Raw genomic sequence first — 15694 nt, 5'->3', positions numbered from 1 at the left:
TCCAGTGGACAGTTTTAAAGAGAACCTCAGAAAAGTCCTTTCTTTAGTAAACATGTAGGAGAGGCTCGACCCCCGAGGAAGACTGTGGGGAAACAATCTCCTTTTTTAAGACGACAACCTTTCTTCGTGAAAACTGCAAGCCACTTTCAGATGCTATCATCAGTGGCACATAATGTCATTAAAAGCTTCCGACAATCTGGAGAAATCTCTATATCTGCAAGAGATGAGGAGATGGAAAAAAACCAATACTGAAAACATGTGATGTTCAGTTCGCAGACAGCACTGCATTAAAAACAGATAGGATGCTCGAGTGGAAATCGCTGCATGGGCTGAGGAGCACTTCTGAAAACCATCATCAGTGAACAGTTTGCTAGTGCTTCCGTGAATACGAGCTAAAACTATAGAAAACAATAAAGAATAATAAAAAAGATATATAAACATCAAGTGAAGCTGCCATCTTTGAGCTCAGACACATTCAGTCAAAATGTCTATTGAATCACAACTCTAGTTCTTTTTGGGTCGGAGATTGTGTCCTCAAGGCTAAAGAAGAACACGCAGATCAAAAGCCAGCATTTGTGATGATAAGCTTAGCATCAGCGGGTTCTATTGTAAAACACTCTTGAGTTATGAATGGAAACACTGTTACAAAACAGACCTCAAACTGTTCTGAATTTCTACATAAAGTGAGAATGGGAAAAATATTTCGCTTACAAAAGTAGCAATTGTTGTCCTCTGCTCCCAAACCCATATCGAGTCTTGTAAAAAAGGAGGCGATGGAACAATATGTGGCTGTGAAAGACATGCAGAGGGTTGGTGTGAGAAGGCGATGCTACAGAGGTGAATGTTTTGCTGTGGCGATCCTGAACAAAGAGGAAAGAGTAAAAGTAAACTTTTTTATGGTGGCTCTGAGAGGTCAAACAAACTGCAAGTTCCAAAAAAACACACCAGCAGATAGAAAAAAAACACTGCAAAAGCACATAAAGCACAGCAAAGTTGAATAAAGCACAATGGAAGTGTTTCTGGGGAAATATTAATGTGACGGAACAGCTGCAGAAGCCACAGAACAAAGCAAAACATGCCAAGGACTGACCTGAGATAAGCTTAAAAGAAGCAGAACATTCATCAGCATTGTGAGGGGAAAAAAAGATGCATGTAATGTGTGTAATATGATTCAGTAATGTTGATACATGTACGCTATTAGCCATTTACTGTTAGCTTGTCACTTCCGCAGCTGTTCCGTCACATTATTGTCTCCCCAAAACATTTCTTTTGTTTTTCTGGGAGACAATAACCTGAGACTGCTTGTTACTGTTTTCTAAGCTGCATTTAACCTTTCAAGATTTTATTATCACCATTTTCTATAAAACAGGGTTTATATGACTTACAAATCGCTGATTTCTGTGGATAATATGCAGTGTCTCTCTTTTAAAAATCAGGTTGTATAATGGAAAAGAATGCAGAAGGTAGGTTTGGATAATCCACTGCAAGAATGAACACAATAACATCATCTGAAACAGAATCTATCTCCCCATAATTTGAATTCAAGAGGCAACCTACCCCACGTATACTCTTAATAATTTTTGCACTAAACAGCTTTTATTTTAAAGACAGCTGAAAAGATTCACATGGTGTTCACTCTTGTGTTGAACTGATCTGCCATCAGTGCTTACGGAGAGTACAAGGAAGTGCCGGTGTGAGAGATGCACTTTACAAGCTGGATCTTGTAATCTGGCGAGGCATTCAAGAAAAAAGGAACTTTAATGCATTTACTAGTGCTTGCTGTAAAACACTTCATTGTTAATTCTTAGTACAACTCTTTCTGCAGCAGTCTTTACTGCCCTAAGTCTGCTAATTGTTGGTGTTTATCTGGTTCTAAACACGAGTAATATGTAACTGTAAATGATGAGAGCATCGTCACTGGCTTTTCTCGGCTAAAAACCTCTGACAGACTGTATGAAATAGACCCTGGTGCAGCACTCGTGAATTTAAGCGCTCTTGACAAAATGTCATTTGGGATGTTCTTGAGCTCCCATCTCACTTGTGGACACAGGTGTTGGACGTCCTCTGTAATTGCCCCCCATGGTTTGCCTGTCTGAAGAACACCTGGACTTCCACAAAGCACACCAACAGTTGCGACTGTCAGAAAAGCATGCGTGCACGTCTCATCTTGAAGAACAGATTTGTTTTTTGACAATCCTTTGAATTCTATTTTTTGACTTTTAAAGTCAATGAACTATATAACTGCTTTGAAAACATTTATTTTTATTTTTTGGTGCTTCTGTTGCTACACAATCATACATAGCCGTGCCATTGCATTTATATGTGTTTTGGACTAATAGTTGGTTTGCAAGGACATTACTGTTTAAGTCAAGTTTTATTATAACTTGATGATGATGACTGATTATCACATGGCAGTTGAGTGAGATGAGAAAATGCAAAAAAACAAAACAAAACATCTGTTTATTAAAGCTGGGCCAGCGTGTGATTTGACTGAGTGTCAAAAGTCCATTTATCTTGCTAAACAAGGTGGCAGAAGCCAGCCAGGATTAAAGAACTGGGTCTCCGGCCGACTCTCACCTTCAGCACTCTCTCAGCTCGGAATGAGAGTGCTCCATCATCCAACGCGCTCCGTGACACCAGCTGGGCAACTAGGTGGAAAGAGCAATGGGGGTGTCGTGCTGTCCACGAGCACCTTGCCTGTGCCACAACAAGGCCTGCTTTGGTTTTCGACTCACGCATCGCCTGCACATGAACAAAGAGGAAGCACCTTGGTGACTGCTCATGATCAAGGCCATTACCACTGCCCACGATAAACAGCACACAGTGTTTTGTCTTTTTGACACCGTAAAGTTACCAAAAAAATTAAATGTTTGTTTACCTGCTGGCTATGATATTATACAATTTTACAGTCTGCACCAACATCATCGTCACTACATACATGACACAGAATATAACTCTGGTTTGGTTAGTGTTGGGGTCGGTACTCCAAACAGTAACATATTACACATTTCTCATTACTTTTTTTTTTTAAAGCAATGCACAGTTAAGTTATTTAATTACTCACCAGAAGAAAAAAAAATTCCCTTTACTCCATAAACCTTAACCTTCTCCATGAAATTCTCCCTTTTTTACTGCCTTCTCATTGGAAATTGATGAACCCAGAATCTCCGTTTCTTCCTTCTCTTCTTCAGAAACATCAGGACCAGCTCTTCATCACTTATGTCGACTTCATTTTTTTTGTTCACAGTGTATTTTTTGAGGATAAATTTTCAACAGAATCCCAGCACATTTGGTGCGTGTATACATTACACAAGTTTGGATAAAAAAAGTTGTTGTCTCTTTTAGCTTTTACAATATGAACACAAAATCGGCAGAGACTTTAAAGCGATCGCTGCAGTGATTCTACTGTACTAACATGAAAACGTAGAAATTGAGGCGTCAAACCTGACTGCTCATCACTGCCTTTGCTACCTGCTAAAGTTCAAACTCTGGCTGCTGGACTAGCTTCCATACAGCTTTAATGACACTCTGGGTTTTCCACTAGCTTTGCATTGGCGTGCTGTTTTTTGCAGATGCATGCAAAGAGCCAAAGTTGTGTTACCAACATAATGCAGTTGTGTGTGTCCTGGACACAGTTTGCATTAAAGAAGAACCTTTATATACAACTTAATTGTATATAACTGTAATGTAATTACTCAATTTAGTACAGTAACACGTTACATTACTGCGTTACAGAAAAATGTAATGTGATTACAGTAACGTGTTACTTTCAACACTGTGAAATGCCCACAGTGTATAAAAAAAGGTTGTTCTCCACTGGTAACAACATCAGCAATTTTCCTAAAAAGGTTCTATGAATTTATTCAGTGTATAACTAGTGCACAACTAGGATCTTTCCTTAAATTGGATCACATGTTTTTGCCGCCTGTCACAGAAAACAAAAGCGATTACGTGGAGGGAGTTGAACCCCAGTCTCCTGGATGAAAGATGAGTTTGTTTCAAGCAACCGCCACGCTATTCACAAACAGGACTGTGGCTGTTTCATTCAACATTACCATCAGGGAATCTGTGTGTCTACCACAATAAAGTTCCTAATTGGCTTTCCATTGGCATTGTTTCCACAGCGCAGCCACATAATGTGTTCTTCCAGAGGCTGTGGTCACTTCCCGTATTTCTGCGAGAGCAGGTTGGGTTTCTAATTTAGCCTCGGTAAAGGCCAGTCTGTTGTTTGACTTTCTCTCCTTCAACTTGTTTTTTAACAAGAAAACGCTTCCTGTTGTTTGCATCACATTCATTTTAATTAGGGGCTGTGGGCATCGCAAGATGACAACATGCATTTTAATTTAATCTAATTACCTGAAAAGCAGGACTCTATCCATAACTGTCACTTTTTAATCACGAGGTTCCTTTACAACAGGAAGAAAATAAGTGAACCAGTTTTTTTTTTGTTAGTTTTTTTTAACCTCTCTCATCACAGCAGCACAACATCGTGGACAACATGAATTCAGTGTGGGGGGATTTGTCAAACCAAGACAAAGAAAGGAAGAAAAAAACTTAAACAGACATAATCTGCATCGTTTCCAGTCAACAGGAAGGTTTGAATCCTTATTAATCGCCCAGCATAACATGCACGCACTTAAAGACATAGAAAAAAAATGTCTATCTGCAATGCATGGGGAGTTCTTTCACATTTGCCCCCAAACAGTCATGCTGAAAATCTAAGGCAAATTTTCATTTTACGGCCCGTCAGCTCCCTGATACAGAGCAAATGAATGCAGCAGCAAACAAATCTATCAAGTCCTACATCAAAACAACTGTGCTCCCTCTCCCTGTGACTTAAGGACACAGACATAGCAGAAAGGAGAAGTGCGGGAGGAGAAAAAGAAGTGTTAGTGAAAGGCACAGAAGGAATCATGGGCTGTGCTGAAAGCAACCTGCTGGCTTCTGAAAGGCCTTCAGCAAGGAAGTCCTTTAGTCACAACAATACTGGATAACAGCAAAACTGTTTGATCAAGAAGAGCGAATTATTGCTCCTAGGGGCTCCGGTGTTTTCCTACACAAGCTGTATGCTTCTTTACTTGGCCTGACTGTTCAAGTACGTTGACAGCCGCTGGGTTTGTTTGTATTTTTGCTATTTAAAATGATTAAAATCCCAAGGTAAGTTTGCATTGTGCCTCCTTTGCTGAAGAAAAGAAACACTTATAAATGGTCATAAAGAGAAGCAACACTTAAAGCGAATATATTAATAGAAACTCGCTAGTGATAATAGCTGTGTGTTGAGGTTAGTATGTTATACACAGCACACTCAAAAAGGGCTCTTCCCAAAGGGTGCAAAGACAGTTTTTCCTTGTGGTACAGTAAATATGTAAAACTGGAGCCCCTGCAGAGACAGACCGGACCAGAGGGATTAGCCAACCACGAAATCATCTCTCTGTTTGCTTTGAATATTTCCAAGCTTCAACCAGTGCTGCTGTGGCAGCTGAGAGGGGGGAACAAGGGTCAGGAAGAAATAGCTTAGCTGAAGAATTCGGAGGAGGATCCAACATGCTGCCAGCTAGGGCAGAAGCAACAGGTTAGATAGACATGAAAGTCTGCAGCTTGTGCTAAAGATAGAAGCTAGGTGTGCGGGAAACACTGGGGTCGTATTTTTTCGCATTTGACACATTTCTTCTCGGTGAGAGAAAACAACTCAAACGAGTTGAAATCGAAAGGCTGCAATTAGAATATAAAGGTACCCGTGGCATCATTATCCCACCGGTTTGACTGACGTAGCATGATACCTTGCTGCTGACCCAGTGAAATGCGTCTCCCTCCAAAAAGCTCAAAAAAAAAGAAGAAAAAAAAAAAAAAGGAGAAGCGCTTAAGTTGGATGCAGAGCGGGAAAACAATGGGTCTTTTAGAAGCCTTGAGGCGTGAAGATGGCAAATGAAAGTACAGGTTGTGGAACAGCTACCAGCGCACTGATGTATAGGGCAGTAGCAGTTCAGTTCGATGCTTCTCATGAGACATTATGGTGGGCTGAAAATGTCAATTTCATGCCATATAGACTTTGATTAAAGAGCCTAATGGATACCTGTCTGGAACATGACATGTTAATCAGTGTCTTTTCATCGAGCTTTTTGTCTGTCTCTGCTTGAGCGTTCCTTGCCTTCACCGGGAATGGCAAGGAGAGAAATGGAAGAGATGTGCACAAGATGAGACATTAGACCTTTAATTAGAGAACACTTTTGAGCCCCTGCGTCTACCTCAGCGGTTCTACTAAATGCACGCTGCATAATGATGTTCTCGAGGATGCTCCGAGGCGCTCAGATTGTTCTTGGTCCTCCGAGCTTAATGACATAACTGGACCTTTAATTTGAGATGACACCGGTTGATTTAATAATGAGAGAAGCAGCCAGATATTGACGTCACATGCAGCTATGTGGCATCTACAGAGAAGCTAAACCCTGTGCTGTCCATCTATACAAAATACAGTCACTTTTAAATGCCTGAGTTATGGTTTGGGGATTTTTTTTTTAAATATATATTGCTAGCGCTGATGAAAACTACTAAAATTAGACGCTCTTCATCTGAGTTTTTATTTTTCCAGCAAGTCACTGCACTTGAATTGATGACTTTGGAGAAATTAATGTGCTGCTGGGTTACTTTCAAAAGGCTCAGAGTACTGTGAGGGGGAGAAATGCAATCAGTCATCAATGGCCATAAATTTCTCTGCAGAGTGAAAAGAGACTGAAGAATTTGTGCTGACACTGTAAAATAGTTTGACAGAGCGCTGGCTGGTTTTACAGTTATTTTTTCGCAATGAGTCTTTCCATTAGGGAAATATCTACTCCTGGTTTATACCTCCGCAGAGGAGCTGAGAATGTGTGTATGCAACGTATGTGTACGCGCACGCCTCGGTGCATCACAGGTGCAGAAGCACGGAAGCAAGCGGCTAGAGGATGAGGTCATCTCCATTTGATCAGTGCGACTGAAACAATTTAATTGCATAAACCATAATTCACTGTGTCACCAGGACCTATTACTTAGGAACCTGGGTGATAAATTGCACTTTAAAAGGAAATAAACTGTATCAGAAATCAACTTTTTAATGAGCATGTGCACTGAATTACCTGCCACTTCGCAGACACCTATCATAGATAACAGATATACATGATATTATAGAAGTTAGATAGGGTAAACCACCTTATTTTAAGTCATTATCTTTATTTTCTCTCTAGCCAATATTTTCAGCAGAGGCTGAAGTGTAGGAATTCTGTAGTACACCTGCCTGCTCATAATCATAAACTGTATATAAAAGATGGATGTGCCACTGTGACATTACACTTTGGTTTATGAAAACGATGTGCTGGGAGTTTGCTGTTCTCGCCCCGGCTACCCATGGAGCTGGTGAGTAACAGACGTCTCCAAATATGTCAGAACACTTTTGGAAATATGGGATATTTTGACAAATTGACAGATATTTGATGTTTACACAGCTACATTCTCGCCTGAAAATATCTTAAAAGTTTATTTTGTGACCCAGAAAGAGTAATAAGAGTAATATTAAAACTAAGTAGCTGCCGCCATTGTTGGAAACTGGAATTGGCTGGACCGTGCTATGAATTCTCTAATAGGTTAGGCCACGAAGGATAGACCTGTCCCATCCTTCAAATCTGGGGAAAAAGAGGACGCATTTGTTGGCCGCATTTGGAAAAGTCTTGGAATTTGGATCGCCTTCGTCGCGTCGCTCTGGCATAATCAGCCCACAAATGCAGCCTCAGGAGGATGCAGCCTCTGAATTTGGACACCGCTATAGCATCCACAGATGCGGTCATTTTAAAGAAGAAAGACTGTCATCACTGTCTTCATCGTCTGGATGGGGAACTTTCCAGGATAAAAGTCATCAGAGCATTGGATCTGTAGCTGGATCATCTGTATCTGAGAGAGCTGAGGCATGCCCTGGTCATATCGCACATGAAAAAGCCCCGTCTGAGCAGCAGTGACCCTCCCGGGAGTGAGGAAACTTCACCTGCTGACTGTCCACTGCTCGGCTAGAAGAGCAAAGGTGTTACTTTTGCTCCTGAATCACAGACAGGAAGGCAGCAAGTGTTTGCTTCTCCTGTCACAGCCAGCATCCCCTGAGCACAACAGGAGGCAAATTGGCTGTTATAACTGCCCATTGTGTGTGACTAGATTTAGCTACTTTTAGTCCTTTCTGTTCTGGTCTCTGTGCAACCATAGTAAGAGTTTGGTTCCCATTGCCAGCAGTAAGACTGTGTCAAAGATTTTGTTCATATTTATGGACATAATTGTTAGCCGCAGCCAAAGTGTGGAAGGCTGAAGGTAAAGTAGTCTCAAGATCATGTTGCTGTTTTTTTTGCAGATGATGTTGTTCTGTTGCAGTGTTAATTTTGTTGACTAATAACTTGTGTCATAGTTTTAATCAACAACTATTTTTTTCTGGCAAAAACATGACTAATATTGATGACTAATAGATTGATAACTAAATAAAAACGAATGGATGAAGACAAAAACTATGATGAAAAGTATTTACGCTTTCATCAGCGAATAAAAATAAAATGAAAATGTTCCAGAAACAGGAGATCCAATCAGAACAAATTAAGCTGCATAGAAAGGCGGGGCAAGTTGGGAAGTGATCCAATCAGATCCTCCTTGTGCAGTAAGGTTAGACATTTGGTTTCCCAGGTTCCTAGTTACTCATGAAAACGCAGCAAAATGTCAACACTTGGGAGGAAGAGACGAGCAGAAGGCACATTTTGCATTTAACGTCAAGGAAAATAGGACATGTTGCAGACTGTGTTGTGCAACTCTCACCGGTAAAAGCACTCGGTTAAGTTAAATGGTTAATCAAAATCTCCCATAGGCATGAATGTGAGTGTGAATAGCCCTCTGTCACGCTGGCTGGTATTTGTAGGTAAATATAGTTACATAGCAATTTCCAATAAAATCCCCAAATGAAATATTGAATTTCTATTTAATTACAGGAGAATCGTTCCAATAGTTACAGGACGTATATTTTTTTGGCACACTTTGGACCCTTTGGTATCCACTAAGCATAGCTTAAATGCCACAGTATACCCAAGTGTTGTTGCTGACCATGTCCACCGCTTTATGGCTATGATGTTGCCTGCTTTCAGGGTATGACAATCCTCTGCTTTCATGCTTTCACTAGGGTAACTCACCATGTCACAAAAGTGAGATCATCTTAATCTGGTTCCTCGAACATGAAAATGAGTTTACTGTACTTAATTGACCTCCACAGTCACAAAGTGTCAATCCAACAGAGCATATTAAGGCTATGCCAAGAAATCTGCTGCAAATATGTGACGCTATCATGTCAGTATGGACCAACAGGTTTGAATCCATACCATGCAGAATTAACACAGTTCTGAATGAAAAGGGAATCCAACCCAGTACTAGCAAGGGGTACAGAATAGAGTGGCCAATGAATGTAACCGTATGGAAGCACCTTTGAGTATAACAGCATAAAACACGATTCTATGTAATCGTTTTTAGTAAGACGACAAGGAAGTGACGTGAATACATTCATACAACTTACATAACACAACAGGTTAAGTATATGCTATGTACTTCTCAACTGTACAGCAGGGATTAGTTGAAAAAGCACATTCACAGCATATTCTGTTCCTCATATGTGAAACAGAGTAACACCTATATTGCACCGGCGTTACTCTGTATCAGTATACAAACTATAATGCTGAACTTTATTGGGGGGCGGGGTTACAATCTTGGAGACTGTCACACCATCCTAACTCTCTTCCAAGTTCCCACCATCCAACCCCCACCCCACACGATGCAAACACACACTTTAATCATTTAGATTTCCATTATCACAGCTTCCTCTTCTCATTACTCAACCTAGTTCCCCTCACTACTGAGCCATGAACCAAAATTAATTCATTACCTTGTCTTCACCAGAAGATTGCTATCTTAGCCGGCTTTGAGTTCTCATTTCAAACTCAAACATTTGATTTTTTTTTTTTCCTATAGCTTCTCACAAAACCTACCCAGATTAATTAGAATAACGTTGCTCAAAGAGAGAAGAGGCAGCGTACAATCCAACTGCTCGAGGGAGAAATAGCAAAGAGGAGGAAGACTACAGGATGAGTCTGTATCACTGAAGCACTGAAGCAATTTCACAGAGACTGGAAAAGTGTGACTGGGAGGTTCCCATCTACTTGTCAGTCACAGAAACCTGTGCCTAGTGGCTTTGAACACTGTGTGCGACCGTGCTCGTGCTTGTTCTTTTTACTCGTCGCCTCTCCACCCCTCCCACCGCCTATTTCGCTCCTGCTTCAGTGCATTTCATATCTAAGGGAAAACAAACAAGCAATGTCATTCCTCTATTATTTGCCAAGAAGCCCACTACTCAAGCCTTGACACTTGCATAATGAGAAGTAGATGTACACGCAGCCCTTCTCAGATGAGAGCTCAATTAATTGATCTACAGCAACAGCCCAAAGAGTTTGAGGAGTTTAGTGAAGGAGGAAAAACACACAGAGGCAGAAAGTGTGGGGAGTGCAAAGCCGAATGCAGTGTTGCTCTCTGCAGCTGCATGTCATGTGCATTTAAAATTGCTCGACTTGTGGTTTTTAGCAATTGAGACCAATTTGATCACATATAAACTAAGACAGCTGTTTGTATAAATTCCTTGCCACTTTAGCCGGTGTTAAAAAACAGGAGTCTCAAGTTACTCAGATGATCTTTTGATAGCCACATAAAAGAAGGTGAACTCTGGGCTTGGGTGCGATTGGGACTTTGATCAATGACTGGGGAAACTCATTACGAGCGTGGGCCAGTGCGTGAGGCATACCCTAATTGTGTGCCAGTCTGTAATTCTGTGCTGTAATTGACAGCTGGATGAAGCAGGTGTGCCCAGTGACACAGCAACGCGATGAGAGAGACAGAGGAGAAAGGGACAAAGAGATCACCAGATGAGGAAACAAGAGTGCTAGTGATTTTAGTTTAAAGATAAAGGGAAACATTTAACATTTCTCAACATGAGGAGATTTAACATGAAAGTAGCTATGTGGATTTGGCTCTGAATATTTCAATTATATAATTGGGTGTTACCAAGAAAACTTTCCCGTGATATTAAACTGAATTAATGAAGTAAAAACTGTGTTAGGAGAGAAACTGTTGAAGCGTGTGGCACCAGGTGCTGTGCAACTAAACATGTTTTATATTATAAAACATGTTTCCGTGTGCTCGCTCTTCCTTCCGTTTCCGCCATCGGTTTCTCATACAACAATTCAGCATCAACGGGAGCTCAGCCACTCTCCTAAGAAGCTCCCGAGATGAGGCTTCATCAGCTGCAGGTGTGTGATGCGCTCCAGGTGCAGCGAGTCCCCCATGGCGGGACACATTCTCCAAGTCTGCTGTCCCAGGAAAACCAGGACACAAGCACAACGCATAACCCTGGCCGGTCACCATGCGGGGACGGCCAGCACAAGATAACCCCAGAAAATGTTTATCAAGCACATGAGTCCTGGGTCCCCAGGCCTGTGACAACCTGATATATTGTTCATTTTCTACTTTACTCCTAGAAACTTTACCTTTGCTGTTAGCAGTAACCAAGTGGTAAACTAAAGCTAGAAAGCTACATCAACAAGTGAGTCATGTCCCATAGTTCCAAAAAGGTCACAAGACGTCAATGAAAACTTTCAAAGAGGATGCCTTGACATGTACACAACAGCTTTAGCAGGGCAGCGCAGGGGTGTAGCACTGTCACCTCACAGAAAGAAGGTTCCTGGTTAAAATCCCAGCTGAACTTTTTCTATGTGGAGTTTGCATGTTCCTCCTGTGTGTGCATGGATCCTCCGGCTTCCACTCACAGTCCAAAGAGATGCATGTTAGCTTAACTGGGGATGGATGTGAGGTAGATAAAGTGAGTGAGTTAACTACAGATCACACTTTAGCTATGCATCCATATAAAAGTGCTTTGAGCGGTCAGTAAGAAAGGTGCTACATAAACGCGAGTTCACTGCCTTTGGTCTTGCAATGTGTTCTAAGCAGTGTTGCCACAGTTACTTTGAAAAAGTAATATATTACGGACTACTGATTACTCCTTCCAAAAGTAACTTAGTTACTTTACTGATTACTTTATTTTTAAAGTAACTAAGTTAGATTACTAGTTACTTTATTAGTTACTTTCAGAAGCTGCCAATAACACTCCCCACTGCCTCAACATAAAAACATCAACCGATTTTGCCAATACTCACTTTATTGGAAGTGTATTTTAACAGTAATGTCAACAATATATCTCCTGACATTTGAAGTTGAACTTAAAACTTTTTTCCTGACAGAAATACTTGTTTGTATGAAAATAAAGACAGTCTTGTTACTTCACTTAACATAAATACTTTTTATAAAAAAACAAACAAACAAACAAAGAGTCTTTCTTGACTTCCCTTAAGATACTTTTTATACCATCCACATGTAAGCACTATTGTCCGCTTTTGTAACTTTGGACTAATCTTATGAAAAAAAAAAAAAAAAGAGACTGCAGGTCCAACTTAAATTGCCTTACTTCCTTGCAGGTAATTGTTTTAAGTTAATCAACTTGAAAACTTTAATAAGTTTATTAAGTGACTTTGATAAACTTAATGCAGTTACTTGTAAATAGTTATTTAAATTGGATTCCCCATTCTCTGTTTTTTCAGTATATGTTGTCATCGCATGTTATGGGGGAAACAGTAGAGTGGAGCGACTAAACCAGTGGTTGTACCTCATTAACAGAAGCTTCTCAAACCTTTTGTCAGAAAGTCGATTTCTTTTAGGCGTGAGCACCAAACCTCCCAGACTAAAAAGTCGCTCCACAGGAGCACTTGATGGGGTTGGAGTGTTATACTTTAAAAAAATTGTCTTTATGCTTGAAAATTTATGCAGAATCTGAAGGTCGTAGCCTGACATCAGGTAGTCCATGACTTCTTTTTCTGCAGAATAGGTCTCCTCCTCTGGCTCTGCCTCAAAAGTGAAAAAGTCCATCTCACCTTGGCTGCTAGATGTAGTAGCACTGGGCACACTGGCAGGGTTTTTTACCAGAGGAGCAGTGGTGCAACACTCTGCTGTCAGAAGCTGTTTTACTCGCTCCCTCCTTCCTGCATCTCTCAGCCATCGGAGTTTGAATTTTGGACAACTGGCAGCTACAAGAAGGGCATCTTTGTCATCCAGCACACCGGCAAAACGAGTCTGAATAGCCTAAAAAACATAATTGATATTTTTATGCCTACAATTTATTATGTTATTGAATTATTTGCAAACCATGCCTAATATGAGATCAGTATTATGGATTAATTTTGTTTTAGGTTACTTGTAAACATTTTAATTGTTTTAATCTTATTTTTCAATGATAATTAATATTCTGTTCCATGTTTGTGAATTGTATGAAGCAAAAAATCTGACTAATTTCAAGATAGAGCGTACCTGTACAATGGCATCTGGAAGGCCTGCAGTCATCCTGGAGAGGTCATCTTTCACAGCCTGGGTCTTCTGCATCAGAACTTCAAGTGTTGGTAGTAAAGTTCCATATGGACAGTCGCCTTGTAAAATGTCCAGTGCTGCAGTCAGAGGTTTCATGGCCATGCAGTACTCATGCAGGAACTGGTATTCTTGATCTTTGAAGCACTTCAGTCCTAGCTTTGTGCACAGAGTATTCAGCTCACCCATGGGGATTTCTGCAATTCTCTTTACAGCATCAAAAAAGGAATTCCACCTTGTGGATGTTGGTATTAGGAGCTTTCTTTTGCTGATTTCTTCCACTGTTTCTGATGCAAGTGTAGATCTACTCGATTTGGTCCAAAGAGCTGTGCATTTTGCTGTGCTGCTCCTATACACAGCCCTGCTCTCTGCATTGGTTGTTAAATGTTTCTCCACATCACGTGTGCAAATTATGTTGATGGTGTGCGAAGCACACCTGCGGTGCGGGGGAAGAGACAGCTGACCATCACTTTCATTCTCAGCCGAGAGGATTTCTGACAGATCAGAAAAAGTGACATCATCGTCTTTGGGGCTGGACTCTTCCTCCTCCGTCTCATCATCGGACTCCGTGACAGGATGATAAACTTGAAACGCCTTAACAAAGTTGGATCCATTATCAGTAACTGTTGCAACTACTTTGTTGAGTAATCCATAAGAGGAGTGGATGTTTTCGATTTCTGTACCAATGACATCATACGTGTGTCTACCACGAATTCGCCTACATGCTAATGCAACCTTGTGGCGCTCTAATGTGGTTCTACTGATCCAGTGGAGCATTACTCCCATATAGCTTCTGTTGTTAGCAGTCCAAATATCCGCGGTAGTTGAAACAAAGTCAATCTCATTCAGTGTGGCCTTCAAATTTCTCTCCATTTCTGTAAACTCCTTCTCCAAGTAAGAAGTAAAAGTCGTTCGGTGAGGCAGCTCGGCATTAACAGAAGTAGGGATCTTTTTTATTATGGCACGAAACGAGGGCGAGTCAACAGTGTTTATAGGTAGCATTTCTTCTACAATATACTGCGCGACCAACTTCTTCAATTCTTCATCACTTACTGGTTTTGCACCAAAGTCCAACTTTTGTTGTTTGGGGGGTGTAGGACCTTCTGCGGAAGTCACGGCTCTCTGCTTCGGACCACTTGGTGGGACTCTCTCTGTGAGTTTGACTGTGCTGTGCTGCGACTCCAAATGTTTCTTTAAGTTTGACGTAGTGTTTTTGAAGGTAGATAACACTTTTTCGCCAACACAGAGTGTACAACGAACCTTAATATTTAAATCTTTAGTTGACAGAAACTCAAAATAGTGACCATATTTCCAGCTAAAGAACGAACATCTCTCTCCCTCCATTGTTGTTTACACTTTTTTACGTCGCTGGCTGCTTGTGAGCGGGAAACGTGACCTGTCGCTTATGTGACGTTTCACGACACGTATGCGTTTGTCATCCGCTGAGACGAAAAGAAGAAACCAAATCTTTTTGCTTAAAAAAATAGTAACGCACAGTGGTTTGGACAAGTAACTTTAATCTGACTACTGTTATGGAAATAGTAACGCGTTAGATTAGTCGTTACTGAAAAAGTGGTCATATTCGGAGTAATGCGTTACTAAGCAACGCATTACCGGCATCACTGGTTCTAAGTGTTATTTAATGCTAAATAATTCTAGATGTAGTTATGAGGATCATTTTATGATATGGCAGTAATGACAGTGTTTAACTGCTTTAACGGTTGCATAATAAATCCCAAACAGCTCCAGAATATTCCTGTCAACTTCACTTTCACTCAAATAAAATGATGATGGCTGTTTGTCTTAGGTAAAGTACGACACGATAGTGTTTGACAGCATTAAACCTAATATATATATATATATATATATATATATATATATATATATATATATATATATATATAGTAATTTGCACCAGAGGTACACTTCAACTGTGAGAGACAGAATGTGAAAAAAAAATCCATGAATCCACATGGTAGGATTTGTAAAGAATTTATTCGTAAATTAAGGTGGAAAATAAGTATTTGGTCACCTCAAACAAGTAAAATCTCTGGCTCTCACAGACCTGTAACGTCTTCTGTAAGAAGCTTTTCTGTCCCCCACTCGTTACCTGTATGAATGGCACCTGTTTGAACTCATCATCTGTATAAAAGACACCTGTCCACAGCCTCAAACAGTCAGACTCCAAACT

At 40.6% G+C, this 15694-nt stretch overlaps 1 protein-coding gene across 2 annotated transcripts; it reads right to left on the bottom strand.

Moving 5' to 3' along the window:
• Window positions 1–639: 639 nt before the first annotated feature.
• LOC309703876 (uncharacterized protein) lies at window positions 640–15139 on the bottom strand. 2 transcript variants are annotated; one of them, XM_082528792.1, is made up of 3 exons: window positions 13450–15139; window positions 2578–2742; window positions 640–789 (listed from the first exon to the last, which is right to left on the bottom strand). In XM_082528792.1, exons 1-3 carry the CDS (start codon window positions 14845–14847, stop codon window positions 643–645), a joined length of 1710 nt encoding a protein of 569 aa, XP_082384918.1. In that variant the 5' UTR covers window positions 14848–15139; the 3' UTR covers window positions 640–642. The 2 variants fall into 2 exon arrangements, with proteins under 2 accessions (XP_082384918.1, XP_082384919.1); XM_082528793.1 differs by lacking the exon at window positions 640–789 and having other exon boundaries at window positions 2511–2742.
• Between the last annotated feature and the right edge of the window lie 555 nt (window positions 15140–15694).

This window comes from Aulonocara stuartgranti (assembly GCF_965226115.1).
Source record: "Aulonocara stuartgranti genome assembly, chromosome: 3".
NCBI lineage: Eukaryota > Metazoa > Chordata > Actinopteri > Cichliformes > Cichlidae > Aulonocara > Aulonocara stuartgranti.
The sequence above is the reverse complement of the archived record's forward strand: the minus strand, read 5'-3'. Positions and strand labels throughout refer to the sequence as shown.

Coding starts and splice junctions, on each gene's coding strand:
- LOC309703876 (XM_082528792.1), bottom strand. CDS start 14,847: ATGGAGGGAGAGAGATGTTCGTTCTTTAGCTGGAAATATGGTCACTAT. Junction 2,743..13,449: donor TTCCAGATGCCATTGTACAG/GTACGCTCTATC, acceptor GTTCATGTGCAG/GCGATGCGTGAGTCGAAAAC. Junction 790..2,577: donor GAGCTGAGAGAGTGCTGAAG/GTGAGAGTCGGC, acceptor TGTCTTTCACAG/CCACATATTGTTCCATCGCC.